General features: G+C 58.1%; 2 protein-coding genes across 5 annotated transcripts in view; both read left to right on the plus strand.

The window, feature by feature from the left end:
- The window catches only part of SH2B1 (SH2B adaptor protein 1), an 8225-nt gene extending 1673 nt beyond the window's left edge, over nt 1–6552 (plus strand). The window contains exons 2-10 of one of the 4 annotated variants that reach the window (XM_004692040.1): nt 598–1616; nt 1974–2075; nt 2309–2400; nt 2510–2685; nt 4129–4332; nt 4510–4721; nt 4857–5028; nt 5481–5580; nt 5760–6552. In XM_004692040.1, coding sequence (XP_004692097.1) covers nt 598–1616; nt 1974–2075; nt 2309–2400; nt 2510–2685; nt 4129–4332; nt 4510–4721; nt 4857–5028; nt 5481–5580; nt 5760–5778 — 2096 coding nt within the window. In that variant the 3' untranslated portion in view covers nt 5779–6552. Of the gene's footprint in view, nt 1–597; nt 1617–1973; nt 2076–2308; nt 2401–2509; nt 2686–4128; nt 4333–4509; nt 4722–4856; nt 5085–5480; nt 5581–5759 lie in introns of all 4 variants that reach the window. The other 3 variants (XM_012731971.1, XM_004692039.1, XM_012731970.1) reach the window with 3 other exon arrangements.
- A 3269-nt stretch (nt 6553–9821) lies between these two features.
- Nucleotides 9822–24844, plus strand: ATP2A1 (ATPase, Ca++ transporting, cardiac muscle, fast twitch 1). The gene is made up of 23 exons (XM_004692043.2): nt 9822–10703; nt 11023–11040; nt 11412–11494; nt 12736–12840; nt 13477–13615; nt 15199–15279; nt 16062–16147; nt 16284–16581; nt 16679–16845; nt 18812–18900; nt 19177–19279; nt 19512–19643; nt 20752–20877; nt 20974–21192; nt 21834–22169; nt 22365–22585; nt 22691–22893; nt 23067–23152; nt 23238–23371; nt 23486–23603; nt 23703–23820; nt 24081–24123; nt 24564–24844. Exons 1-22 carry the CDS (start codon nt 10586–10588, stop codon nt 24083–24085), a joined length of 2985 nt encoding a protein of 994 aa, XP_004692100.1. The 5' UTR covers nt 9822–10585; the 3' UTR covers nt 24086–24123; nt 24564–24844.
- Nucleotides 24845–24892: the final 48 nt, after the last annotated feature.

Raw genomic sequence — 24892 nt, forward strand, 5'->3', positions numbered from 1 at the left:
TCCATCCATCCTCCTTAATGAGTAACCTCCTTTCTCAGATCTGGCCTGCTAGATGAATGAGGTAGGATCTGTCAGCTCTGCAGGCCAAGCTCCCCTAAGGCCTCCCTAAGCCGGGCAATGAGGGGCCGTGACTGATGGTGGTCCAGCCATTCCCTGGAGACAAGGACTGTGCAGTAGGAAAAACAGTAGACTTGGAGTTCTGAAAGTTTGCTGAGCTTCAGTCTCATCTGTTACAGAGGCTACTAAGTTCTCATTTGGAAAGGTTAAGAGCAGCACAGAAAGCATGTAAGGTCAGAGGATTCATTGTACAGAAGTGAGGTGCAGCGAGAGACTCCCTTTTAGAGGAGGGTGCTCCACATTTGTGCTCCTAGAACCGCTGCCAGGGAAAGTGGGCTGGGAAGCAGCAGGATAGTGCGGGCTAGACATGGGGCGCTGCTTGACGGGTGTGTGGGGACCTGCGGTGTGGATACTTTGGTGCCCTTCCCTGGGCTCTCTGAGGAGCCTAGAGCAGAGTAGGGAGTCTGGCTCGGGGTGGGGCTCAGCCCCCAGGCCCACCTCAGCAGTGACCCTGTATATGTGCCTCTCTTCCTTCTGCAGCTGCTGCCGCTCACCCCGTGTCTTCTGGCCGCTTCCCTCTTTGCTGCCCCTCCCCACAGGCTCCCCCTCTCCACCTCCTGGGGACCATCATGAATGGTGCCCCTTCCCCAGAGGATGGGGCCTCCCCTTCCCCTCCCCCCTTGCCACCGCCCCCTCCTCCTAGTTGGCGGGAATTCTGTGAGTCCCATGCCCGGGCTGCTGCCCTGGACTTTGCCCGCCGATTCCGCCTCTACCTGGCCTCCCACCCCCAGTATGCAGGTGCTGAGGCTGCCTTTTCCCGCCGTTTTGCTGAGCTCTTCCTGCAGCACTTTGAAGCTGAGGTGGCCCGGGCCTCTGGCTCCCTCTCGCCACCCATCCTGGCTCCCCTGAGTCCTGGTGTGGAGATCCCGCCACATGACCTGTCCCTTGAGAGCTGCAGGGTGGGTGGGCCCCTGGCTGTGCTAGGCCCTTCTCGATCATCTGAGGACCTGGCCAGCACCCTCCCTTCCTCGGTCTCTTCCTCTTCTACGACCTCCTCGAAGCCGAAGCTAAAGAAACGCTTCTCCCTCCGTTCAGTGGGTCGCTCCGTCCGTGGTTCAGTCCGTGGCATCCTGCAGTGGCGGGGGGCTGTTGACCCTCCCTCCCCTGCTGTGCCCCTAGAGACCTCAACAGGCCCCCCAGTCTTAGGTGGAAACAGCAACTCCAACTCCTCTGGTGGGGCTGGGACCATTGGCAGGGGACTGGTTAGTGATGGACCCTCCCCTGGGGACAGATGGACTCACCGTTTTGAGAGGCTGAGACTCAGTCGGGGAGGGGGGACCTTGAAGGATGCAGCAGGGATGGTGCAGAGGGAAGAGCTGCTGAGTTTCATGGGGGCTGAAGAGGCAGCCCCTGACCCAGCTGGAGTGGGCCGGGGGGGAGGGGCAGCCGGGCCTACCTCAGGGGGAGGAGGGCAGCCTCAGTGGCAGAAGTGTCGCTTACTGCTTCGGAGTGAAGGAGAAGGAGGAGGAAGTCGCCTGGAGTTCTTTGTACCACCCAAGGTGAGGCCCAGGGGAGGGGAGAGGGTAGGGAGCAAGTGATTGAACCCCCAGAGTGGTAGCAGGGCCCTGCAGGCCATCACCTGGAGTTCTTTGTACCACCCAAGGTGAGGCCCAGGGGAGGGGAGAGGGTGGGGAGCAAGTGATTGAACCCCCAGAGTGGTAGCAGGGCCCTGCAGGCCATCAGGACTCGCCTGCCCATGCACAGGGCTTTGTGTCCTGGCTTTGGGTTAGTAGCCGTGGCAAGGACTGAAAAATAGCCATTTACTTTTGTCTAGGGTGTAGAAGGGAAGAGTCTGGAGGGAAGGGAAAGGTGCTTTCTGTGCACCAAACACCTGCACCTGTTCCCTCCCAACCTAGGCGTCCCGGCCACGACTTAGCATCCCCTGCTCCACTATCACTGACGTGCGGACGGCCACGGCCCTGGAGATGCCTGACCGAGAGAACACATTTGTGGTTAAGGTAGGAGCCCTGGGCTCCCTGCCCTCTTGGAGCACTCGTGGTGGGGAGAGCTGTTAGCAGTCATAACAAGGGACAGCGGTGGGAGGAGGCGTTTTTGTCAGGTGCTCGAGAGTGTGTCCGTGAGGGGCACAGCTTTTCTGGGAGGAAAGGAGAGCAGGAGGACGCTCTGGTTGTTGGGGAGGATCAAGGTCTCGGGGCCAGAAGTGGCCTCTGAGCGTCCTCTTGCTCCGTAGGTGGAAGGCCCTTCAGAATACATCCTGGAGACGGCTGACGCACTACATGTGAAGGCCTGGGTGTCTGACATCCAAGAATGCCTGAGCCCAGGGTGAGGAGCTTGGCTTCTGCCTCTGAGAGGAGCCGGGGTGGGGATGGGGAGCAGCTTTGTGCCTCTCACCTGGTGGCTTGCCTCCCAGCACCATTTTTCTGTTCTGCAGACCCTGCCCTGCTACCAGTCCTCGTCCCATGACCCTCCCTCTGGCCCCTGGGACCTCATTCCTTACGAGGGAGACCACAGACAACCTGGAGCCTCCTTGCCTCAATCACTCAGAGAGTCTGCCCAGCCAGGATCTGCTGCTGGGCCCCAGCGAGAGCAATGACCGCCTGTCGCAGGGTAAGGGTGGAGCCTTCATACACGCACAGCCTTGGAGGCCTAGGCCCTCTCTCCAGACGCCATTCCCAAGCGGCCCAGTCCTGCTCCTCAGCTGCCTACTTCCACTTCCATCCCCCAAATGTTTATCTTTTATTCCTGAACTTGGGAAGCCAGTGAGCACCATCCACACCACCGCCATATCATCACGCGTCCCCAGCAAACTCCAGTCCACCTTTCTGTGCCCAGCCTGACCCGCTTTCCCTTAAGTCTTGTATAGGGCAACACTCTGGCTAGACATAATGGTTATCCTCTCCAAGCTTCCAGACCACTTTGTAGATGTCTTTGCTTTGTCCTTAAACTGCATCTGCCTGCATTTGTGCCAGTATTTCTCAGCTGACTAAACTCACGCATGTCCTGCTCACCACATAAACTCCCAACTCACCTTTACTGGGCTCCGCTACACCTCTTCTTCCTGTTCCTCTGGCTCGGCTTCACAGAGCCTAGCACACAGGCTGTGTTCAGTGAGTGAACAGATGAGATAGAGAATCTGAGAGCTAGAGTAAACCTAGCAAGGCACCAGTTCCAGCCCCCTCCCTTCTCAGGCAGCTAAGATCTTGTGGGGGTTGGGGGTGGAAATGACTGTGGTGGGTCATCTGAGAGTCACTGATGGCTGCTCTCTGGCTTGCTTGTACCTAGCTCTGAGCACTGACCATGTGTGATGTACTTGTAGGCCCGGACTGCCAGTCAACCCGCACTCGGGAACACGCTTGCACACGCCTGGCCCTGTGTTGGGCAGGGTAGGGAGCACAGAGATGCCCGACATGAATTCCCTGCACTCCGTGGGTTCACGTGGCTGAGCTGATAAGACATTGCTGCTGTGGAAAGTGGAACTCAGACACAGAGGCCTTGGGGGCTCAGAGCAGGAGGTGCCTGGGGGGAGTCAGGCTAGAGAGGGCGATGCGAGAACAGAGCGCGGTTCGCACGAGTAGCTGTCAAGAACTGAGACGTGTGATGGGGAGAGCCTGGGAGGTTCAGAAAAATCATATGGGATCATTGGGCTAACGCAGTATACATGAATACAGGCTGACTAAAGGTCAAGTCGGTTAAGTTGGGATTACTAGCAGTGTCTTTGGCATCTCGGAGTGGAGGGCTGGCTTTGTGCTATAGACAGGAAAAGGGCCTATTTGTAAAATAACAATGAGGGATTCTACCCTGTAAGTTCAGCTCGTGATTCAGAAAAGGCACCAGTGCGCTTGAGGCGAAGACAGTGCTGCAGTGACTACAGTGCCCTCACAGTGCAGGAAACCAGTAAAGCCGCCAGGGGTCACTGCCTAAAGAGGGACCCCGCACCTCAGCCAGCTGACTGGCCAACACTGCACATGGAGCCGTTGACTGGTGGTGACGTGGGCCCAGGCAGAATTCTGGAATTCTCAACTCAGCCCTCTCCCATTTTTTTTTTTCTAGGAGCTTATGGGGGCCTCTCAGACCGCCCCTCGGCATCCATCTCCCCCAGTTCTGCCTCCATTGCCGCCTCCCATTTTGATTCAATGGAACTACTTCCCCCAGAATTGCCCCCCCGAATGCCTATTGAAGAGGGACCCCCAGCAGGGGCGGTTCATCCCCTCTCAGCCCCTTACCCACCCCTGGACACTCCGGAGACAGCCACAGGTACCAGAGGTGTGAGTGTGTGTCAGCCTCCAGGCCCGCTGCCTGCCGCCCTGAAGCTATCTTGGCCTCCTGAAGCACCTGCCTGGGGTGGGGGGTGGGGGGGAGCAAGGCTTTTCATCTCCCAGGATGGGGGAGGCTTCCCTGACCCCGGTTTCCCTCCCTCTCTCCTTCCTGAAGGGTCATTCCCGTTCCAGGGGGAGTCAGAGGGAGGTGAGGGGGACCAGCCCCTCTCAGGGTATCCTTGGTTCCACGGGATGCTCTCTCGACTCAAGGCCGCCCAGCTAGTACTGGCGGGAGGCACCGGCTCCCATGGTGTTTTCCTGGTACGGCAGAGTGAGACAAGGCGGGGCGAGTATGTCCTCACTTTCAACTTCCAGGGCAAGGCTAAGGTGAGTGGCCGAGTGCAAGGCTCTGTTCCATGTAGTGAGCTTGCAGGTGGCGCGGGGGCACCTTGCTGGCGGGAGAAGCATTCTGTACTGGCAGGGGCTTAGGCTCCCGCTTCACCTGGCTCCTCCTGCCCTCAGCACCTGCGTTTGTCGCTGAATGAAGAAGGTCAGTGCCGGGTCCAGCACCTGTGGTTCCAGTCCATTTTCGATATGCTCGAGCATTTCCGGGTGCACCCCATCCCGCTGGAGTCTGGAGGCCCCAGTGACGTTGTCCTTGTCAGCTATGTCGTATCCTCCCAGCGACAGCAGGGTGAGCAGAGCAGGTCTGCAGGGGAGGAGGTGCCCGTGCACCCAAGAAGTGAGGAGGTGTGTGTGCCAGAAAGATGGGGTGGGGGGCTGTGAGGAGGAGAGTTTTGTTAGGGGGAGCAGGGTGGAGAAGGCCCCGGCGTGTTGGGGTTTAGAGGGAAGTAGCACATGAGAGTTCGTAGGCAGATGGGGCTCCTGCCGGAGCAGCGAGGCAGTGGAGAGGTGGGCGGGCGCATCCCATTCCATCCAGCTCCTCTGTCCATCATCCGTCTGTCTCCTAGACCCATCCTCCCGGCCTTGTCTCTGCCCTTCTTCACATCCTTGCTGATGGCCTGCCCTTCTTGGGGACACTGGGCTGATCCCCCTCCCTCCCCTGATGTCTGATGTCCCTGTCTGATCTCTCCCTTTTCCCCACCCCAACGTCCCATCTGTCCCCACATTGCCCCTCCCCCCCAGGCCGGGAGCAGGCCGGGAGCCATGCAGGGGTGTGCGAGGGAGATCGATGCTACCCCGATGCCTCCTCCACCCTCATGCCCTTCGGAGCGAGTGACTGTGTGTAAGTGTGGTCCTCCTCTCACCACCGCCCATGATCCATCTTCCATGGATGGGGGGTTGTCAGGAGATGGGGTGTGGGGGAGATAGCACACGGCTCCTGGGGGGCTGAGCGAAGGGAAGGACGCTGCAGGAGCTTGCCGCCCTCCACAATCAGTCTGTCTTCTTACCATTCCTGTCTAGAACCGAACACCTCCCATGACCTACCCCAGCCCCCTGAACCCCCTTCATGGACAGACCCCCCACAACCTGGGGCAGAAGAGGCGTCGGGGGCGCCAGAAGTGGCGGCAGCAGCAGCCGCAGCAGCCAAAGAGAGGCAAGAGAAAGAGAAAGCGGGCAGTGGAGGGGTCCAGGAAGAGCTGGTCCCCGTGGTTGAGCTGGTCCCCATGGTTGAATTGGAAGAGGCCATAGCACCTGGCACGGAGGCCCAGGGAGTTGCTGGATCTAGTGGGGATCCTGGGGTGACCCTGATGGTGCAGCTCCAGCAGCTGCCACTAGGGGGCGATGGAGAAGAAGGGGGCCATCCCAGAGCCATTAATAACCAGTACTCCTTTGTGTGAGGCACCCTCTCCCACCCTTTCTCCGCTCTTCTTGCTCCCCAGCCGTCAGTTGGAGAGACTGGGGCTGGGCCACGACACAGAGGAGCGGTAGGAATCCCTCCCCACATGCTTCCTGACCCTTGAAGGCCAAGGGCATGTATGATGGTACAAGAAAAGGTTTAAGAGCCCTGTTAGCTCCCCAGTTCATACACTACAGGTGCCCTGTCCCCTGGGCAGGGGATTCGGTTCCATGACCTCCCTTAGGGGCTCTATGGTCAACCCCACCCCTGGGGGCCATTTCCCTATTAACACCCCCCCAGCCCAAGGAAGGGTGTGGGGGAAGGGCTGTCAGTTATATTAAGGTGGTTGTTGTTGTTGTTTTAAACAAAATGGAGAAGCATAAATAAATAAAAGGGTTTATCTCAGTTCCATCGTGATGGCTGTGGCCAGTGTTTGCAGTGGGGGCTGGGCCAGGTGGGTCAGGAAAGCAGCCCACACAGTGTGGTCGGCGTCAGAGCCACAGGTTGGGAAGCAGGGTCAGGTCGAGTCCCTGTCGCGCACCAGCCTTGCGCCTCCAGCCCCCTGCCCCTCACAGGCTGCTGCGTTGGTCCAGCCGTGAATGCAGAGCCAAACAACTCTTCTCAGGGTCCACCACCAATGCCCTTAGTGGGACAGGACGGTGGACGGCAGGGTGGCCAGGCTTCAGGGGCTTTTCCTGCTCTGGCTCTGTCAGGGAAGGCTTCCCACCCTAGGGAAAAGCAGCAGCGAGGCCACGGGCGGTGGGCAGTGGCTGCGGGGCCCGTGGGGAGAGGAAGTGCAGCCACAGTCTGGCTGCGAGGGCCCAGGGCAGGCGGACAGCTCCCGGGGTCAAGCTGCAGAGCTGCAGGATGGACGGCAAAGGTGTAGCATTCCCCGTCTCAGTGCAGATGCTGCATGGGGCACATCTGTGAAATGGGAGTCACATCTAGCTTGGAGCTGCCGGCGTGATTGGTTTGGCCTGGATGATGTCGCCACTGGAGTTTCACAGATTACCAGCTTCTCTTGAAATCAGAAGACCCAGCCTCTGGGAGTTCACCTTTCACGGTGCCTCTTTTCCGCCCACCTCCTTAACTCGCGTGACCTCTGGCCCCATTGGCATTCAAGTTTACAGCACTACTCCCCTCCTCCTCGTCCCCCACTAAACCCAGACTCTGCCCTCTGAACAGAACTGTGACTTTGCTCTCCAACAGAGGGCACCCCTGGACTTTCTAGCTCTGGGTGGTGGGTACCAGCTAGGAGGGACAGGGTGCAGAAGGACCCTTCTTGTGTTACTTGGCCCTCTCCCACCTCACCTCCTTCAGCTCTGCCTCTTTACCACCCTGCCTTTTGCTTTCCTTCCCAGGCAGTGTGCCCCCCACTTCTGCCCCCACTTCCAGGAGGCCCTACCCGTGCGTATGACCTTGCTATTCTGGGCTTTGCGTCCTATTGGGAGATGGACAGGAGACAGCTGGGCTCACAGGCCACCCAGGCTGAGGGAGAGTGGGGGGAGCCTGTAGGCCCTCCCTGTTTTATGTGATCCCTGGGTCTCCCCTAAATCTTGGCCCCTGGAAACTCTGGAAATCTTGGCCTCTGGGGATAAAGTTGACTTTGAAAAGGGAGGCATTGTTTGGGTATCTGGGTGCTGCATCCTCAAAGTGAGAGGACAGTAAGGGCCATGGCATCCTGTGTCCCTCCTTACCTGCCCCCCCACCCCCAGTTAGCAGGACCTGATTCCCTCCTCTGGCAGCACCTGGTACTTCAAGACCTGGCCCCTCCCCTGAAACCTGCCAGCTTGCAGGGATTTACCTTCTGAAGATGGGTGGGGGAAGGGTACAGGGATACTCCTGCCCCCAAGATTTGCATGTCTTGGCTACAGACACCTAAGAGACTCCTAAGTCTTTCTCAATGGGCAGTTGAACTGAAGTTTGAAATTGGTCAGGGATTGGCCAGGCCCTGCATCTGTGTCCTTCAGGACGCAGCTGTTCCCATGAAGCCCTCAGGGAAGAAGCCTCAGGCTCTGGGCTGAGCTTAGAGACCCTGGGTGGGGGTAGTTGGGAGGCGGCTTCATCAGGCAGTCTTCATCCTCAGTGGTGATCCTCTTGCAGTCTTTGGCGCTGCCTTTCCCTCTCTGACTTCAGTTTCCCCTCTGGGAAGGTGGGGGAGGTAGAGATGAATAACCTTAAAGGGCCCTGCTGGTGGCAGGGGCCTAAGCCTGCCTCCTTTCCTGGGTCTCATGCTCTCACTTCCTTGAAGCTGTGCACTGTCCAGTCTCCTCCATGTTTGGGCATTCCTGTTCCTCTAAGACAGTGCCCCTGTCACTCCTCCAGGTGGTGGTAGTGGGGAGAAGCCAGCCAGCCCCCAAAAGCTTACCACAAAAGCTCAGCCACGCTGAGCCTGGCTCTGGTCTGAGAAGGTGGGTGCTAGGCCAGGTGGAGGTCCCTGTTGATATGACCCGACACACCCCATTGTCAGAGCCCCCCCCTTCTGGGTCAGAGCAGGATTCTACTTCAGGGGAGGGGTTTGGGAACCATGTAAAGGGGGGAAGAGAGAGGGAAGGAGCACCGTGTCCTTAACTCACCCAGGAGGCTGCCCTTCCCCCAAGCCCAGGCCTAGAAAGGATGAGTAAAGGGGGGGTTAAATCCTTAAGTGCACCCACCCCTGTTGACCTACCCACTCCCCAAAAGTGGCATTTCCCTTTCCTTTGCCTGCCGTCTTCTGTGTCTCTTGTCTATTTAGGAACTAGAGCACCAGAAAAACAAGCAACCTCCATGACCCTTTCAGCGGTCCGCGGCCTCCTCAGGAAACTGAGGCCCAGGTGGATTTAGGAGTGGAGGACAGGGTCACGACATGCTTCCCCTCACTGGCCTTTCCCAGGATTCTCAATGAAGCTCTCTGTCCTCCTCGTCTCCCCTCCCCACACCCCGTCCTACCTTCTGTCTGCTCCTCCAGCAGCTGCCCTGATAGGAACCAAAAGGTCCTCATCCCCAAGCAGGGGTGGGGGTGGGGGGTGGGGGGCTCAGAGCAGCTGCTTCTCTGAGGAAGCTGACACCAAGGCCAGCCGCTCAGCAACAACTTGTGGCTTTGCACCCAGCCCTGGCGCCTCCAACACCCACCTCCCTGTGACCCCTTTTCCCACCACACCTCAGACCTTCTAGCCCCCCCAGCACCCCCACTGCTCTCCCTGCTCTGTTGGGTCCTTTCCTCTAGACCTGCCCGAGCCCATTCCTTCGGGCTGCTGCCTCTGCCTTATCCAGCTTCCCCAGCCTCCTCTTCCGCCGCCCTTCTGCTGTCTCCCGTGGGTCTGAGCACACGGCTGCATACCTCAGTACCCTCGAGTACAGACACTCCGGAACCAGACTGCATCGTGAGCCACACACCTGTAAACGCTGGGCTAAAGGGCACAGTGTGGGGTGAGGTGACCCTCAATACATGATTTGGGGCGACCCCACCCCCATCCTGAGACAGCCCTCTCTGCCATCAGCACATTCTGTAGCCTCTTGGGTTACCCAGCTGCCTGGGTATCCCATTTTCTTGGGGGGAGGGGGGATTCCCTGTCAGGGATGGGGGGGCCTGAAGGCCATGTTCCCAGAGGCTCAGAGTGATGATGGGGGGGGGGGGGAGTTTAGGGAGAGACAGGCAGTCCTGGCTTTGATCACCAGGGCCTGGACACTAAATCCCTTGTTGATGGCTGTGGCAACCCCTCCCAAGGGTAGAGTTACCATCTTCTGCCCTGTCCCTTTGACCCTCTCTCTCCCTACTTCCCCTTGTCCCTGTAGAGCCACTTCCTCTGGCCCTCAAGGATGTTCTCCCCCTCTTTGAGCCCCTAAAAGTTGGAGTATCTCTGCTACCTTTTCTGTAAAATAGGTGAGGAGGATGGAGAACTGTGGCAATAGAAACGGGGTCAGGTTGGGTGAACTGGGAAGAGGTGCCAGGGGAGTGAACGTGGAAGGTCTGAGAGGAGTCAACTCAGGAAAGAACAGCCTAGGAAAGTCAGTAACAAGGAAGTCGAGGCAGTTGGGGGAGGAGTCACAGCCAAGACCAAAAGCAGCATCTCCCTCCCTGCCCCCCTTTCCTGGGGCTGCAGCCACCTTAGCTTCCCTCGTGAGTGACATCTCAGGCTGCAGCCCCACTGTTCCCCCTCTGTCAGCAGAAATATCTCTCTCCTGACCCCTCCTGCTAGAGTCTCAGCCAGCCAATCCCTGACCTGGGGGAGGGGGGAGCCTGGCCTCCCCTACTCCCTCATAAGGACCTGCTGGGGGTTAGGGGGGTGGCCGGCTGCTGCAAGTGGGACGGGGGTCAGAGCTCGTGGAGGGAAGACAAACCTGGGGGGCTAGGAGAGAAAAGGAAGAAACACAGACAAACAGGCAGGTGGACACACTGAGGAAGGCCCCCCACGTGTGAGAACCCCCTAGAAGGAACACACCGCCCCCTGGCCCCCGGGAAGGGAGCACCATGGAGGCCGCACACTCCAAGACCACAGAGGAATGTTTGGCCCATTTTGGGGTGAGCGAGACTACAGGCCTCACCCCGGACCAAGTTAAGCGGCATCTGGAGAAATACGGCCCCAATGGTGAGTGTCCCTTGGAGGAGACTGGCAGGGCCCCTCAGCACTGTAGCACACACGCAGACGAACACAGCAGCACTCCCTCCAGGGGCCCCTAGGGAAGAGCTGGGTCATGGTACAGATTGGGGTGGGGGGGAGAGGGGGAGGGAAAATGGACCCTGAGACTCAAGAGTTTGGGGAGGTATTATGGGATGACCTTGGTGAACCTCCGGTGCCATTTTGGCGGCCTGGTAGCCTTACCTTAGCCATGAAGTCCTGTGGTGGGGGGATCGGATTAGAGTGAACCCCCAATGAAAATGTCCTTTTCTTCTTTTTCCCTGGGTAGAGCTCCCGGCTGAGGAAGGTAAGTAACTGGAACCCCTGGGTTCTCATGAATGACCCCATCTCCTCTGTACCCCACCTGCCTTACCCCTAGTGACTCCCAGGACAGACGGCCCTCCCCACAGGTTAGAACTGACCGGGCAGAAGTTTCCAGGCACTTTCCTGTTGAGTTATCCAGCCCTTGAACAACTGCCCTTCCCTCTGGAAGCCTGTTTTTGACTCCTGGCAAGCTCCCTCCACCCTTCTGTTAGTATGGTGCTTATCACCCCATTCCTGCCTCAGGCTGGAATTCAGGGCACTCTCAGCCTCTGGACCCCGCTTGCACCTGAAGTCCCAGACGTCCAGCCTCTAGACCTTAATCCTAGGGGACCCTCTGCTTGCCTCTTCTCCCAGGCAAGTCCCTGTGGGAGTTGGTGGTAGAGCAGTTTGAAGACCTCCTGGTGCGGATCCTTCTCTTGGCCGCCTGCATTTCCTTTGTAAGTGCGGGGAAGGCATCCCTGGGACTGGCTGGGGGTGTAGTTTGGGGGGATCTGGAGAGGCTGCTAGGGGCTGGGGGGTCTCGGATTCCTCCAGTTCTCTAGCCCCAAAATCCTGTACAACAGACCAGAACTTGGGGAGGTAGGGGGCTGCTGAACTGCATCCTTCTCTGCCCTCCCCCACACCCTACAGCAGGTTTTATTTTAAGCTTTAAGGGCGTTCTCAGCCAAAACACTGAAGCTAAGCCTCCCCCGCAACTTCAAGGGCTTTGAGGGCTCAGCCAGGGCTGCTGCTCCTGGGCACCACTATTCCCAGCATGCCCTGGGGCACTGGGCCGCCCAGCCAATCCCCAAGCCTCCCGGCCCCCTGGCCCCACCCTCCGGACACTGATTGGTCCAGGCAGAGACTCTCCTGGAGGCGGGAAAGAGCAGCTGGTGTGAGGTGACTCCCAACCGCAGGGCCCAGTGCTCCCAGGCCCGCGCCTCGCCCCGCCCCACCCCCATTGGGGGCTGGCCCTGTGGGGTCTCCCGTCTCACCCACTCCCTGCCCACTTTCCTCCTTCCCCAGGGCCCCGCAAGGCCGCAGGGCTGCCCCCACCCCTTCCTCCAGGGCCGGCCACCTCCCCTGACTAGGGGCATTTTGGGGTGCTTCCTTAGCGCTTTAGTGCTTCTCCAAGGGGACGGGAGGCAAAAAAGCCTCCAGCTGGCCCCCCAGTACTAACTGGCAGGGCCTCACTCCTCCCTTCTCAGATTTGCTCCTTGACATTTGCCTTGGCTGTTGCCTGGCAGTGGCAACAGCTGGGGTGGGGTGTGTACAGGAGGCCCCGTAACACTATCCCCCCTCTCCTGCTCTCCCTCATGAAATTGGAGCTTCCGGGCCCTGAGCTGTCAGGGAGGGCTCTGGGTGGGCCAGTGCCTGTGGGGACCACAGGCTTTTTCCTATCGAATTCTGGCTCCCACAAAATGGATGTGCCATGGGGACAGTTGGCCGGGTGTTCCCTGGCTCGGTCAGGAAAACCTGAAAGTGTTCCTGATTAACTCCTGGGCTATGCCCGCCTGTTCCCTGTTCCCTGTTCCCGTGGAGTAATGGCAGCACTTGGAGTGTGTAGAGCCTCTCTGAAGGGGCTGTGGAACCCCCATGGTGCCCTGTTCCTTTCACACCTGCTCTTGCTCTCTCTGCCACTTCCTTCTTTGCCCCAGGGGGCCTCTTACCTGTTATCCTCCCTCCTCCTGCTGCCCAGGTGCTGGCCTGGTTTGAGGAAGGTGAAGAGACCATCACTGCCTTTGTTGAACCCTTTGTCATCCTGTTGATCCTAATTGCCAACGCCATCGTGGGAGTTTGGCAGGTCAGCTCGGTCCCTGCCTTACTCCACCTCGTCCCAGTGCTGAGCGTGAGACCAGCCTCCCTCTCCCTCTCCTCTGTCACTTCCCCTGCACTTGCCTGGTTCCTTAGTCCTATTGCCCAGTTTGGAAAAGGGACAGCATGTTAGAAAGTGGTGGGAGACCTTTGTTCCCACTGTCAGAAAAGCTCCTCTCGGAGCCTCAGTTTTCTCATTCATAAAATGAAGATAACCCTGTCCCACGGCGGCGTGGTAACATGAACAAGCAGGGGGCATGGAACCCGGCTCTGCACCTCGCCTGATTGGCCTTCAGTGGCTGCCGCTGTGATCCTTCTCTTACCACCCCTGACTCCTCCTGTCCCTAGCTTTCTGATTTTCCTTGACTCCCCTTTCTTCTCTCTCTCCCCAGCCTCCTTAACTGTTTCCGCTGTAATAGTTTCCCCACCCAGAGATCCCTGCCCTCAGTGGAGGTTGTCTTCCCCAGGACTGCGCTGCCTGCCTCCTCTCTGGTAGCCATTTCCCCCCTGGGACTCTAGACCCTGCTCCTCCATCTCTACTCCTTCTCCTGCCCTCCCCGACAAGTCCCTCCCCATTCCATGGCCTTCCTCCCTCTGCTGACCCTCCTCTACCTTGTCCTCCCAGGAACGTAATGCAGAGAACGCCATTGAGGCTTTGAAGGAGTATGAACCAGAGATGGGGAAGGTCTACCGCGCTGACCGCAAGTCAGTGCAGAGGATCAAGGCTCGGGACATTGTCCCTGGGGACATCGTGGAGGTGGCTGGTGAGTGATGTGAAAGGGTCCAGGTTTTGAGGCCAAGATATGTCTTTTGGGGGTGGAGGCTGGTGGGCCCTGATCTTGGTGTCCAAGAGGTAGCCAGGATGGTGGAGTCTCTGCCTTTCCTTCCCAGACTCCTCAGGAGGTCACCCCAGGGCACTCTGGCCACAGCACCCCCTCCCAGTCAGAGTCGTAGCAGGAACAGCCAGTCCTGTCCCTGAAGCTGCAGACAGACCCCTTGCTCCCCCTCTTCTCACCCAGCACTTGCAAGCAACAGGTGGAAGCCCGTCCCTGCCAATGGCCCCATCTCCACCCCCTCCCGAGGCCTGGCTTCCCTCTCCTTCCACCACCCCCAAGCTTGGTCAGCTTGAAGTCTTGACCTTTGTGTCCTTGAGGCCTCTCAAAGGGGAAAGAGCGAGGATAGAAGGGAGGAGGAGGCTGAAGGCTCAAGCCCCCAGCCATGTAAGGGAAACTCAGGCCCCAGAGGAGAGCACGGGACTTGGGAGGAGGGGAGTTCAAGGAGGGCCCCGCCTCTCTGTGAGGGACACTTAATGCCTGGGAGGGGTGGGGGTGGCGGCTGAGATGACTAGGATTCTGCCCCTTCAGCGGTTTTCTCATTTGCCCTGCACAGGCCGTGCCACAGCTCCAGACCCCGGGCGCAGGGGAATGTCTCTTTCCGGTCCTGCTTCCCTCAGCCAGGCACCCATGTCCCCACCACGGGAGGCTCAGGGAGGGGCTGGTGCAGGGGCTGAAGCCCCCTGTGGCCATCACAGTGCCGGCCTGCTACCGTGACCGTATGGAGTCAGTGCCACGAATGTCTATAAATACCGCTTCGGCTTGGGTGTCAGGGTGCACCGCCTGGCTGCGTTGCTGGCCGCCTCCCTCTTGGTCAGCTTCCTTTGGCACAGGAGGAAGAACCTTAGAAACGGGAAGGAAGGTGGCGGAACCCTGTCTCTAGTACCATCCATGGGCCAGCTAGATGTGGCCGAGGCCCGGGGTGGCTGTGCTCCACCTCCAAGATCCCTCAGTATGCTGGGCACCCACAGGCCATCCCCAGGGCAGATTCCTATCCTGCCCTGCTCCCATCTGTGCTTGTCCCAGTCTCCTCATCTTCTTACTCAGCTCTCCCAGGTGGGGTCATAGTGACACCCCTGGGCCCAAAATCTTGCTTCCTGCAGACTGCCCCTTCTCTTCTGCCTGGCCCCCCAACGCACTCACACGGCTTCCATCCAGGATAGTGGGTTTCTGATGTGCAGCTCGGCCTCTTCTCTTCCTGCCTCTTCCTCTCCCACACTCTCCTGCTTCTTGCTGCACCTTCTATCTTGTTTGACACTGATTTTCTCAATTCCCATATTTTCTCCTCACCTTCCCAGTGTTCCACTTCATTCTCTTCCCCCAACTCTGTGTCTCTCCAAGTTTCCCTGTTCTCTTGAGTTCTTTCTAGCAACATGAAGGGAGCCCAGGGCCTGACTCTGGCCTGGTGAGCTCCTGAGACTGAAAGAGGAGGCGAAGCACTCATAAAGACTGGTTGTGCTAAGGAAGAAAACTCCCTTCTCAACTGACATCACTCCTCTCTCCTCTTTCCACAGTGGGGGACAAAGTCCCTGCAGATATCCGAATCCTTTCTATCAAGTCCACCACCCTCCGGGTTGACCAGTCCATCCTGACAGGTCTGGTGCCTGGGTGGGAGGATGCATGGGGGTGGGGAGGGTGAGTGAGATGCACATTTGATGAGGGAGGAGCTGGGTAGACAGACAGGGATGACATTCCAGGTGGACACAAGAGTGAGTACCCCCAGTAGTCAGGCCCCCTCCCTGCCCTGATGCCAGCTTTGCTCAGCTCAGCTTCCCTGTCACAAGCCTGAAACATGGGGACATGGGAGAAAGCGAAAGGTTTGTGCCCATCCTTCAGATGGTCCTTAACCCCCCTTCACAAGGATGTTCAGCAAAATAGCTTGGCTGCTTTGTCTCCTCAAAAGTCGCCATGTGAGAGACTAGATTCTGACTGGTGGTTTGGATGCACTTAAAAATGTAGCTGGGAGATGGTGAAGAGCCGTGGGCCCAAGGAGGCAAGGCTGGGCTGGCCCAGGATGATTGCCTGAGCTCTGCCATTGTGTGAGGGATACAAGGTGCCCAGGGCAGGGCCTCCCCCAGCATGCACTGCTGCTCTTTCGCTCTAGGCAGCTGCTTTGACTGCCACCCGTCCTTGTTCTGAACGGTATATATTGTCCCCATTTTATGGAGGAGCGGACAGAGGTTAAGTGGCCCAAAGTCATAGTCCAGCTGGGTCTTGGGTCAAGTCTCTTTAAGTGCAGTGAATTTCCCATTTGCCTGTGGTGACTTCTTCCAGAACTCAACCAGGATGGTTACTTGTTCCTCAGGGTTCTGTCTTGCCAAGCTGGGAGGGGGTTAGAAGTGGGAAGTGATGTCATCTGAGAGCTCCTTCTCCACAGGCGAGTCTGTATCTGTTATCAAGCACACTGACCCTGTTCCTGACCCCCGAGCTGTCAACCAGGACAAGAAGAACATGCTCTTCTCGGTGAGCCTTCCAAGGCCAGCTCTTGTGTGCTCCAGCCAGAGGCCTGGTCCGGGAGACACTAGGTGGCAAGGGGCAAGAGGAACCTGCTGGTGGGTGTCACTGCCTGCCTGATTGCTGGCCTCTTTCACCCTCCCAGGGCACCAACATCGCAGCCGGCAAGGCCGTGGGCATTGTTGCCACCACTGGCGTGAGCACTGAGATTGGAAAGATCCGTGACCAGATGGCCGCCACAGAGCAAGACAAGACCCCTCTGCAGCAAAAGCTGGATGAGTTTGGGGAGCAGCTTTCCAAGGTCATCTCCCTCATCTGCGTGGCCGTCTGGCTCATCAACATTGGCCACTTCAATGATCCCGTCCATGGGGGCTCCTGGTTCCGAGGTGCCATCTACTATTTTAAGATTGCCGTGGCCCTGGCTGTTGCTGCCATCCCAGAAGGTATCTCATCTGCAAGGACCCCATTCCAAATCCCTGATGGATTTGGCAACCTCCCTCCCCCATCGTCACTCCCTTACCCTTTCCTGCCTCCCCCCAGGCCTTCCTGCTGTCATTACCACCTGCCTGGCCTTGGGCACACGCCGCATGGCCAAGAAAAATGCGATTGTGAGGAGTCTGCCCTCTGTGGAGACCCTGGGCTGCACCTCTGTCATCTGCTCTGACAAGACAGGCACCCTCACCACCAACCAGATGTCTGTCTGCAAGGTCAGAAGACGGCCTTGGGGTCAGAAGCGCCCTCCCAAGATAGGGTTGCCCCTTTATCACTGACAGCTTCTCATTTGGGCCCGGGAAATGCCCAGAGACAGAGGGAAGGCCTCCTGCCAACTGTGAAAGGGATTCCAGTGAGGGGCATGCAGCAGCCTCTGGCCATGGTCTGTGTGCCAGATACCCCCTGTGCAGTTGCCTCTAGTTCTGCACAATAGCCCTGTTTGGGGGTGGTCTCGTTAACCCCATTTTTTAGAGGAGGAAGCTGAGACCAAGGGAGACTCAGTACACAGCATACAGAAGTAGCAGATTTGAGCTTCAAACTCAAATCTCTGTCTGGCATAGCGCCTGTGCCTCCAGCTGCCCCCCAGGTTGACCCCCCAGATTGCCCCCCCTTGGTGGACCTGGGGAGCCTTGTCCTGCTGATCTATCTAGAACAGCATGTTCTAAAGCATGTGTCCTCATCTTTTCTGTACAAAATACATAGGCTTCTGTTTAAAAAAAAAAAATCATCAGGTTATAGATGAAACTAAAGATTGAAATACAGCCCCAAACCTTTTTTTTTTTTTTTTTTAAGATTTTTGGTTTTTAATTGTATGTGAGAACTGAGGCACAGGCCAGAGGTGTAGGGGGTGAGAGGATTGAGAGGATTCACCAGAGGCAGAGTAGGGAGCGGGACAGGCAGATGCACTGAAGTACACTGCTGAGGGGAGCAGTGAGTGAGACAGAGAGGTCCGTTGTACCATATGGGTCAGCTCCCTGGCTGGGGAATCAAATTTAGGCCTTCTCAGTGGTGTGGCAGCGCCTTGAGAACCTAGGCCACGCAGGAGACCCTACCCCCAAAATCTTTTAAAAACAAAGTTTGCCTTTGGCACTACCTATACTTTTTTTTATTTTTTGCAGCACACTAAATAGCAGGTTCTGGTGGTAGGCCTACAAACTCCAGTAATATTGAGGTATCAATGAGTGTAAATGGTATTTTTGAAAGACCTGCAACATTGCCGAGTGATGAGAAGATGCCTGTGATTATAGTGGTGTAGAAGTCACAAGTTTTGCTTATACTAATGTGGCCCTTGTCTGCATTCATAATTGGAAGAAAGTGCTAAATATCAGTTAAAAAGTAAATAAAGAGGTTTTTTTTGCCATCTAAGATTGCGACCTCCTGGGGAGGGGGCCTCCAGGCAGAGAACCCTTGCCCTAAGCAGAGTTCTGCAGAGCAGTGTGAAATATAAGTTGGTGTTCCGAGAAATGGGGGCTCAGTGGCCAGGTCAGCGTGAGAAAGTTGTATCCTAGTCCCTTGGGGAGACCCCACATACCTGTTGGCATTAGAAAACCTCAGAGAAGACTGGTTGTAAAGAGGGCAGTTTATGCTTTGTTTAACCCAGAGCTGCCTAAACTTACTTGACCCCAGAGCTGTTTGTCTGGGAACAGTCCCTGCCACACTGCAGGGCTGCTTCCCTCAGAGCAAGGCATCCGCTAAAGCACAGGCTTCAAGGCCAGACCAGGGCTCCTGCAGCCCTTCTTGGCCTGTTTCACAAACATGAATCCATGCCTGCATTTGAAAGTCAAGAGACTTCATAGGAAAATAACCTGAACTTCTAGCTCTTCCTGCTAAACTGGAAAGTCTGGCCACACGCAGCTGGAGCTGTCACTGGGCCCTGTGCTGAGGGACAGACTGGCTGCCGCAGGCCCCATCGTACCACACTGTTCATGCCTTGTTTTATTAACTGATCAAGGGGGCCTCTGGCGGCCCCTGCAGTGACTTTTTAAGGCCACTAACACAACGCAGAGAAGGGTGACAAGCGAGTAATGGGAGAGGAGGGGAGGCAAACGGGGAAACGGCCAGGTGAGGGGCAGGGTGGGAAGCTCCGTTCGTCTTCCAGAGCCCTGCGGGGTGGGTGCCCGCCCGCCACTGTGAGCAGGCGCTCTGGGAGCACAGACAGCTGTGGCGCCCCTCTCCCTGCAGATGTTTATCATCGACCGGGTGGACGGCGATTCCTGTGTCCTGAACGAGTTCTCTATCACTGGTTCCACTTACGCCCCAGAAGGAGAGGTGTAAGTCCCTCCTGAAGTCTTTCCCCCAGTATCTCGTGCCCCCCCAACCCCCCACCTCTTCACCATGGCCACCCTCTAGTTTTATGTGCTTTCTCCTCTTCCTTCCCCCACCTAGCTCTCTCTCCCACATCATCTCCTAGTCAGTTGCCCTCTCCCAACTGCCCCTTGCTGTTTTCTCCATCCTCTCTCTGCATCTCACCCCCTATTCTTCTCTGCCTGTCTCTTTCCCTTCTTTCCCCCCCTCCCCACCATCGCCATTCCCACCACGGCCACCAGCTTGAAGAATGATAAGCCAGTCCGGGCAGGGCAGTACGATGGGCTGGTGGAGCTGGCTACCATCTGTGCCCTCTGCAATGACTCCTCCTTGGACTTCAACGAGGTAACCCCTCCGCTCCTAAAGCAGCCCTCTGCCTTCCACCTGCTCAGCATTCTGGCCTCCACAGGCTGCGAGAAGGGGTCCTGGGAAGGGTCCCCAGTCTAAGTCCTTCCCTGCAGGCAGTGGGGAGTGGCTTGTTCTCTCCCACTTCTGGGGGGAAAGTGGGTCTGTGAGGTGGGAGCCAGGGGTGAGGAGCCCAGGTCACTTACTTCCTCTTCCTCCTCTGCCCTCTCAGGCCAAGGGTGTCTATGAGAAGGTGGGTGAGGCCACCGAAACCGCACTCACCACGCTGGTGGAGAAGATGAACGTATTCAACACTGACGTGAGAAGCCTCTCGAAGGTGGAGAGGGCCAATGCCTGCAACTCGGTGAGTCAGGATCACCCCAGGGGCCCCAGAAGGCAGAGGCCTCCTGGACACGGCCTTGTACCACAAGCTAGACCCCAACCAGCAGGGCAGCTGCCCCTCCCCCAGCTTGTTTCTTCCTAGCTGACTCTGGGTGGGAGCTACAGCGCGTTGCACTGCTCTTTTGGCCGCCTGACTGCAACCCCTGTGATGAACTTAAGTCGCTTCTTCCTGCTGAGTCCCTACCTGGAACAGTCAGAATTGGACACAGACCTCCAGTGACCCCTCAGCGGGGCAGACTCCATGCCAACTGTTACCCTTTGAGAGCAGTGACTTGTTTTGTCAGATCTCAAATCTGATTTGCAGCTTGGGAACAGCTGGCTGCGTGTTCTTCTACTCCCCTTGTGCCCACAAACTGCGCAGCTCTCCCCTCACTCTGTGATCTCGCTGTGAACGCTACTGAGCGGCCACACGCTCCTGGGGTGCAGAGCTCCCCACCCTGCTCACTTTTTTATTTTTGGTATATGCAAGATGCCCATATCGTTGCTTTTTTTTTTTTTTTTTGATACAACAAAAATGAGTATCCGGAGAATTTATTTAGAAATATTAAAGCGAATAATGTAGACCTCCACTCACTTTTAGTATTGGTATTTTATTTTGTGGAGAAGTAATCATGACCAGAGACTCATGCACTTTTGTGGAGGGCGGGGTGCCCCTGCCAGGCGCCATTCTGCCCACAGCACACGTCTCTAGAAGCACACAGGTGGCTATTTAAATTTAAGTTGATCAAAGCAGAAGAAACCCAGTCACCTAGCGCGTTGCCATGCTCGGTAGCCGTCGCGCAGGCGCACCCCGTCCCCTGGGCTCAGACTGGAGGACATCTTCGCGCTAGCGCACGCTGGGCCCTCCCATTCTGTTGTGTAGGGTGGTAGCCTTGGGGCTCACTCCCCTGCCCCTATAGGCACCCGAGTGAGCTTAGTCTCGGACTCAGCTTGGGGTCTGCCCTGCCCCCGAGATCTTTTTTTACTATGTTGTAAGGGCTCTGGGCCTTTCCCCTGTTAGCTCAGTGTCGTGGTTCTCTTCCCGGCTCATGTCCGGCCCCTCCTCCCCCGCCTGCCCCTGTGTCTCCCAGGTGATCCGCCAGCTAATGAAGAAGGAGTTCACTCTGGAGTTCTCCCGTGACAGGAAGTCCATGTCTGTCTACTGCTCTCCGGCCAAATCCTCCCGGGCTGCTGTGGGCAACAAAATGTTTGTCAAGGTCAGAAATCAGAATGTGCCCCTCTTCCTAATGCTGAACCCGTCTCTATGTTTCCCACAAGCCAGGCCATGGTCTCTGAACGTTCTGTTCTCCTAGGGTGCCCCTGAGGGCGTCATCGACCGCTGTAACTACGTGCGAGTGGGTACCACCAGGGTGCCCATGACAGGGCCAGCGAAGGAGAAGATCCTGTCTGTGATCAAGGAGTGGGGCACTGGCCGGGACACCCTGCGCTGCCTGGCCCTGGCCACCCGAGACACCCCTCCCAAGCGAGAGGAGCTGATCCTGGATGACTCTGCCAGGTTCATGGAGTACGAGGTGGGCAGACCAGCCTCCTGTGTCCCAGCGCTGTTCCTCGCCCTCCTCGGCCACCTTGTCCCGGGCCCTAGAATGACAGGACGTCAGAGAGGGAACCAGGGGCTCAGCTAGCCCGGTGCTGCTGTGTGTGGCCCCTGGGCCTTTCTGCACCTGCCCAAAGCAGAGGTCAGCTGTGACACTAAGGTCGCCGTCAGGTTTAGCCGTCTTCTTTGGGGAGGTTCTCTGGATGCGAAAAGCAGCTGGCATTCTGATTCTGGCATAAGCTCCGCACCTTGTAGCGGACAGAGTCTGCGTAGCGTCAGAGTACTCCCTTCACCTTAGCAGGGGCGACTGTAACCCTTCAGGTACACGGGCTTGTGCAAGACTGGACAGGAAGTGAGGGGACCTGCTCAAAGCAGAAACCACCCCCATAACTTCCTGCTCAAGTTCTATGAAAGACAACATCTGTCCCTGTAGTGGGCCTGCCAGTACACGTGTGAATAAGGAACTCTCCTCGACATCCAAGGTCCTACTGAGGCGGGAGTTCTAGGCGGTGGGTCAGCTCTGCCCCTGCTCACTCACCATGCTCCCCGTCTCCCCCGGGTGTTCCTGGCCCATTCCCCAGTTCCTCCCTGAAGCTGTGGCTCTCTGCTGTCTACCAGGCCGACCTGACCTTCGTTGGTGTGGTGGGCATGCTGGACCCACCCCGCAAGGAGGTCACGGGCTCCATTCAGCTGTGCCGTGATGCCGGCATCAGAGTGATCATGATCACCGGGGACAACAAGGGCACAGCCATCGCCATCTGCCGGCGAATTGGCATCTTTGGCGAGAACGAGGAGGTGACAGACCGAGCCTACACTGGCCGGGAGTTTGATGACCTGCCCCTGGCCGAGCAGCGGGACGCCTGCCGTCGCGCCTGCTGCTTTGCCCGTGTCGAGCCCTCCCATAAGTCCAAGATCGTGGAGTATCTGCAGTCCTTCGATGAGATCACAGCTATGGTGAGGCGGCAGGGCGGCCCACACGGCCGGGGGGCATCGGGAGGGGCGGTGCTCTTCTTGCCTCTGGGACCTGGGAGACCAGAGCGGGTGGGGCAAGCCTGCGCCCCGGCGAGAGGCACAGGAGGCAGCGGGTGGTTCAGACACCCCGAGACAGCTCAAGGAGGGCTGTGAAAACGGCCCCGCTCCTTCCCTCAGACAGGCGATGGTGTCAACGATGCCCCTGCCCTGAAGAAGGCCGAGATTGGCATTGCCATGGGTTCTGGCACTGCCGTGGCCAAGACTGCCTCTGAGATGGTGCTGGCCGACGACAACTTCTCCACCATCGTGGCCGCCGTGGAGGAAGGCCGCGCCATCTACAACAACATGAAGCAGTTCATCCGCTACCTCATCTCCTCCAACGTGGGCGAGGTGGTCTGGTGAGCAGTGCATGGGTGGGTGGGCATCTGGGAGGAGCTAGGGCTGGGTGGGAGGACCACGGGGCTGGGAGGCAGGACGAATGTGTGACCACCTCCTCCTGGCAGCATCTTCCTGACGGCCGCCTTGGGGCTGCCCGAGGCCCTGATCCCTGTGCAGCTGCTGTGGGTGAACTTGGTGACTGACGGGCTCCCGGCCACAGCCCTGGGTTTCAACCCACCAGACCTGGACATCATGGACCGGCCCCCCCGGAGTCCCAAGGAGCCCCTGATCAGTGGCTGGCTCTTCTTCCGCTACTTGGCAATTGGGGGTGAGCAGGATGGGGCCCCACAACCCTCCCCAACCCTCAGAACTAAGCCTCTCTTTGGGACATCAGCTCCCCTGGGGAAGCCACCCCATTGAACCCTCTTCCTCAACCACTGTTCCTATCTGTGGTCCCTTCACACCCCCCACTCCCCCACTCCCATCTTCCTTCTACCTCAGGCTATGTGGGTGCAGCCACTGTGGGGGCCGCTGCCTGGTGGTTCCTGTATGCGGAGGATGGGCCTCATGTCACCTACAGCCAGCTGGTAGGGTGGAGGGAGAAGGGGGAGGGCACCCATGGGTGGCATGGAGGCTTCCTTGGGATTCCCAGTTCTTCCCTCTCCCCCGCAGACTCACTTCATGCAGTGCAACGAGGAAAACTCCGACTTCGAGGGTCTGGACTGTGAGGTCTTCGAGGCCCCCGAGCCCATGACTATGGCTTTGTCCGTGCTGGTCACCATCGAGATGTGCAACGCCCTCAACAGGTGGGCCACCCTCCCTGCCCCTCCACCCCGTTCCCGAGGCAGCTGCTTCATCTTCCGGCCTCTCCTCACCACTACTTCTACTGTCCCCACCCTCTGCCTGGCGTCCCGCTGCAGCCTGTCTGAGAACCAGTCCCTCGTGCGGATGCCCCCCTGGGTGAACATCTGGCTGATGGGCTCCATCTGCCTTTCCATGTCCCTCCATTTCCTCATCCTCTACGTCGACCCCCTGCCGGTGAGCAGGGAGTGGGAGCAGGGTGGTGTGGTCAAGGGGAGCCTCTGCCCGCCCCTCCGCAGAGGGGTACTCCGCTCATCGCCTCTTCCTGCCCCCCAGATGATCTTCAAGCTCCGGGCCCTGGACGTAAGCCAGTGGCTCATGGTCCTGAAGATCTCCCTTCCCGTCATCGGTCTGGATGAACTCCTCAAGTTCGTTGCCAGGAACTATCTGGAGGGTAAGCGGCTCCCCTCCTCGGAGCCCCACCAACCCTGCCCTAGAAAAGCCCTGCCCCGCGCTGCGAAGGCGCCGGCCCCCCTTCCTTTTCAGGTGGGTGTGTTCTCGGTCCCCTGGGACCGGTGTCCCTCTCTTTTGTCCACCCCTCTGCACCTGGTACGGTCCTTCTCCTCGGTCCCCTACCACGCCTCAGCCCTCCTGGCCCCCAGGCCTACCTCTCTCCCCTCCGTAACGGCTGTCTTCTGTCCTCTCTGGCCGTAGGATAACCCGTTTCCCCTCTTCCGTCTCTTTGACCGTGTCACAGGTATCGCGCCCCCTCTTGCTGCTGCGCCGCCCCCCCATTCTGTCTCCCCTCTGCACCTAGGGTCACTTGCGCTCGCAACTCCACCCGCGCTCATGGCTCCGCCTGGAGCCACTGCTTCCTCCGCCACTGCCGCGCTTCCAGGCGGGGGCCACTGCCCCCCCTGGCTCGGCACTGCCCGCCATAGGCACCCCAGTGTCTGCTGGGCTGCGCTGCGCTGCGCTGGCTGCGCTGAGCTGTCTGCCGCTGGGGCTGCAGGGGTTGGGAGGAGTGGGAGCTGGGGGCCCAGGTGAGTGCGCGGCCGGCCCAGGGGCCCTCCAGGTGAGTATGGCAGGGGACAGGACAGGAAACCTGGGAGGGACACTTCCTGTCTCCTCCTGTGTCCCGCCACCTGCCACCTACTTCACCTTCCAGATCCCTTCACGCTTCCCTTCTCCTTCCAGATCCCGAAGATGAAAGAAGGAAGTAACCAGCCCTTCGCCCCTCCCCCGCCCCCATAGTGATGCATCTTCAGCCAGAGCTGTGGCACAACCCCATGTTCCCTTGACTCCCCCCAATTTTTCTGTTTATAGACACAATGTCCCCTTCCCTTCTTCCCCTCTTCCTTTCCTTTTGCCCTTGTAAACTACCCCCACCCCCAACCCCATGGGGCTTGCAGGGACAAGGCGACCGATTGAGCTGAGCTGCTTATTTATTGAAAATAAATGACAGAAAAGTCTGGCCTGGCCTCCGTGTGCATCTTCGGCCTGCATCCTGGGGTACAAGCATCTTA

The sequence above is a fragment of the Condylura cristata genome, unplaced genomic scaffold (assembly GCF_000260355.1).
Source record: "Condylura cristata isolate star-nosed mole 26May11 unplaced genomic scaffold, ConCri1.0 scaffold00032, whole genome shotgun sequence".
In the NCBI taxonomy this organism is placed as follows: Eukaryota; Metazoa; Chordata; class Mammalia; order Eulipotyphla; family Talpidae; genus Condylura; species Condylura cristata.

What these genes read in the sequence shown, in the direction of transcription:
- ATP2A1 (XM_004692043.2), top strand. Translation starts at nt 10,586, where the DNA reads ATGGAGGCCGCACACTCCAAGACCACAGAGGAATGTTTGGCCCATTTT. An exon ending in TGTTGCTGCCATCCCAGAAG is followed by an intron (nt 16,582 to 16,678) that starts GTATCTCATCTG and finishes GCCTCCCCCCAG; the next exon opens with GCCTTCCTGCTGTCATTACC. An exon ending in CCGCTACTTGGCAATTGGGG is followed by an intron (nt 22,894 to 23,066) that starts GTGAGCAGGATG and finishes CTTCTACCTCAG; the next exon opens with GCTATGTGGGTGCAGCCACT.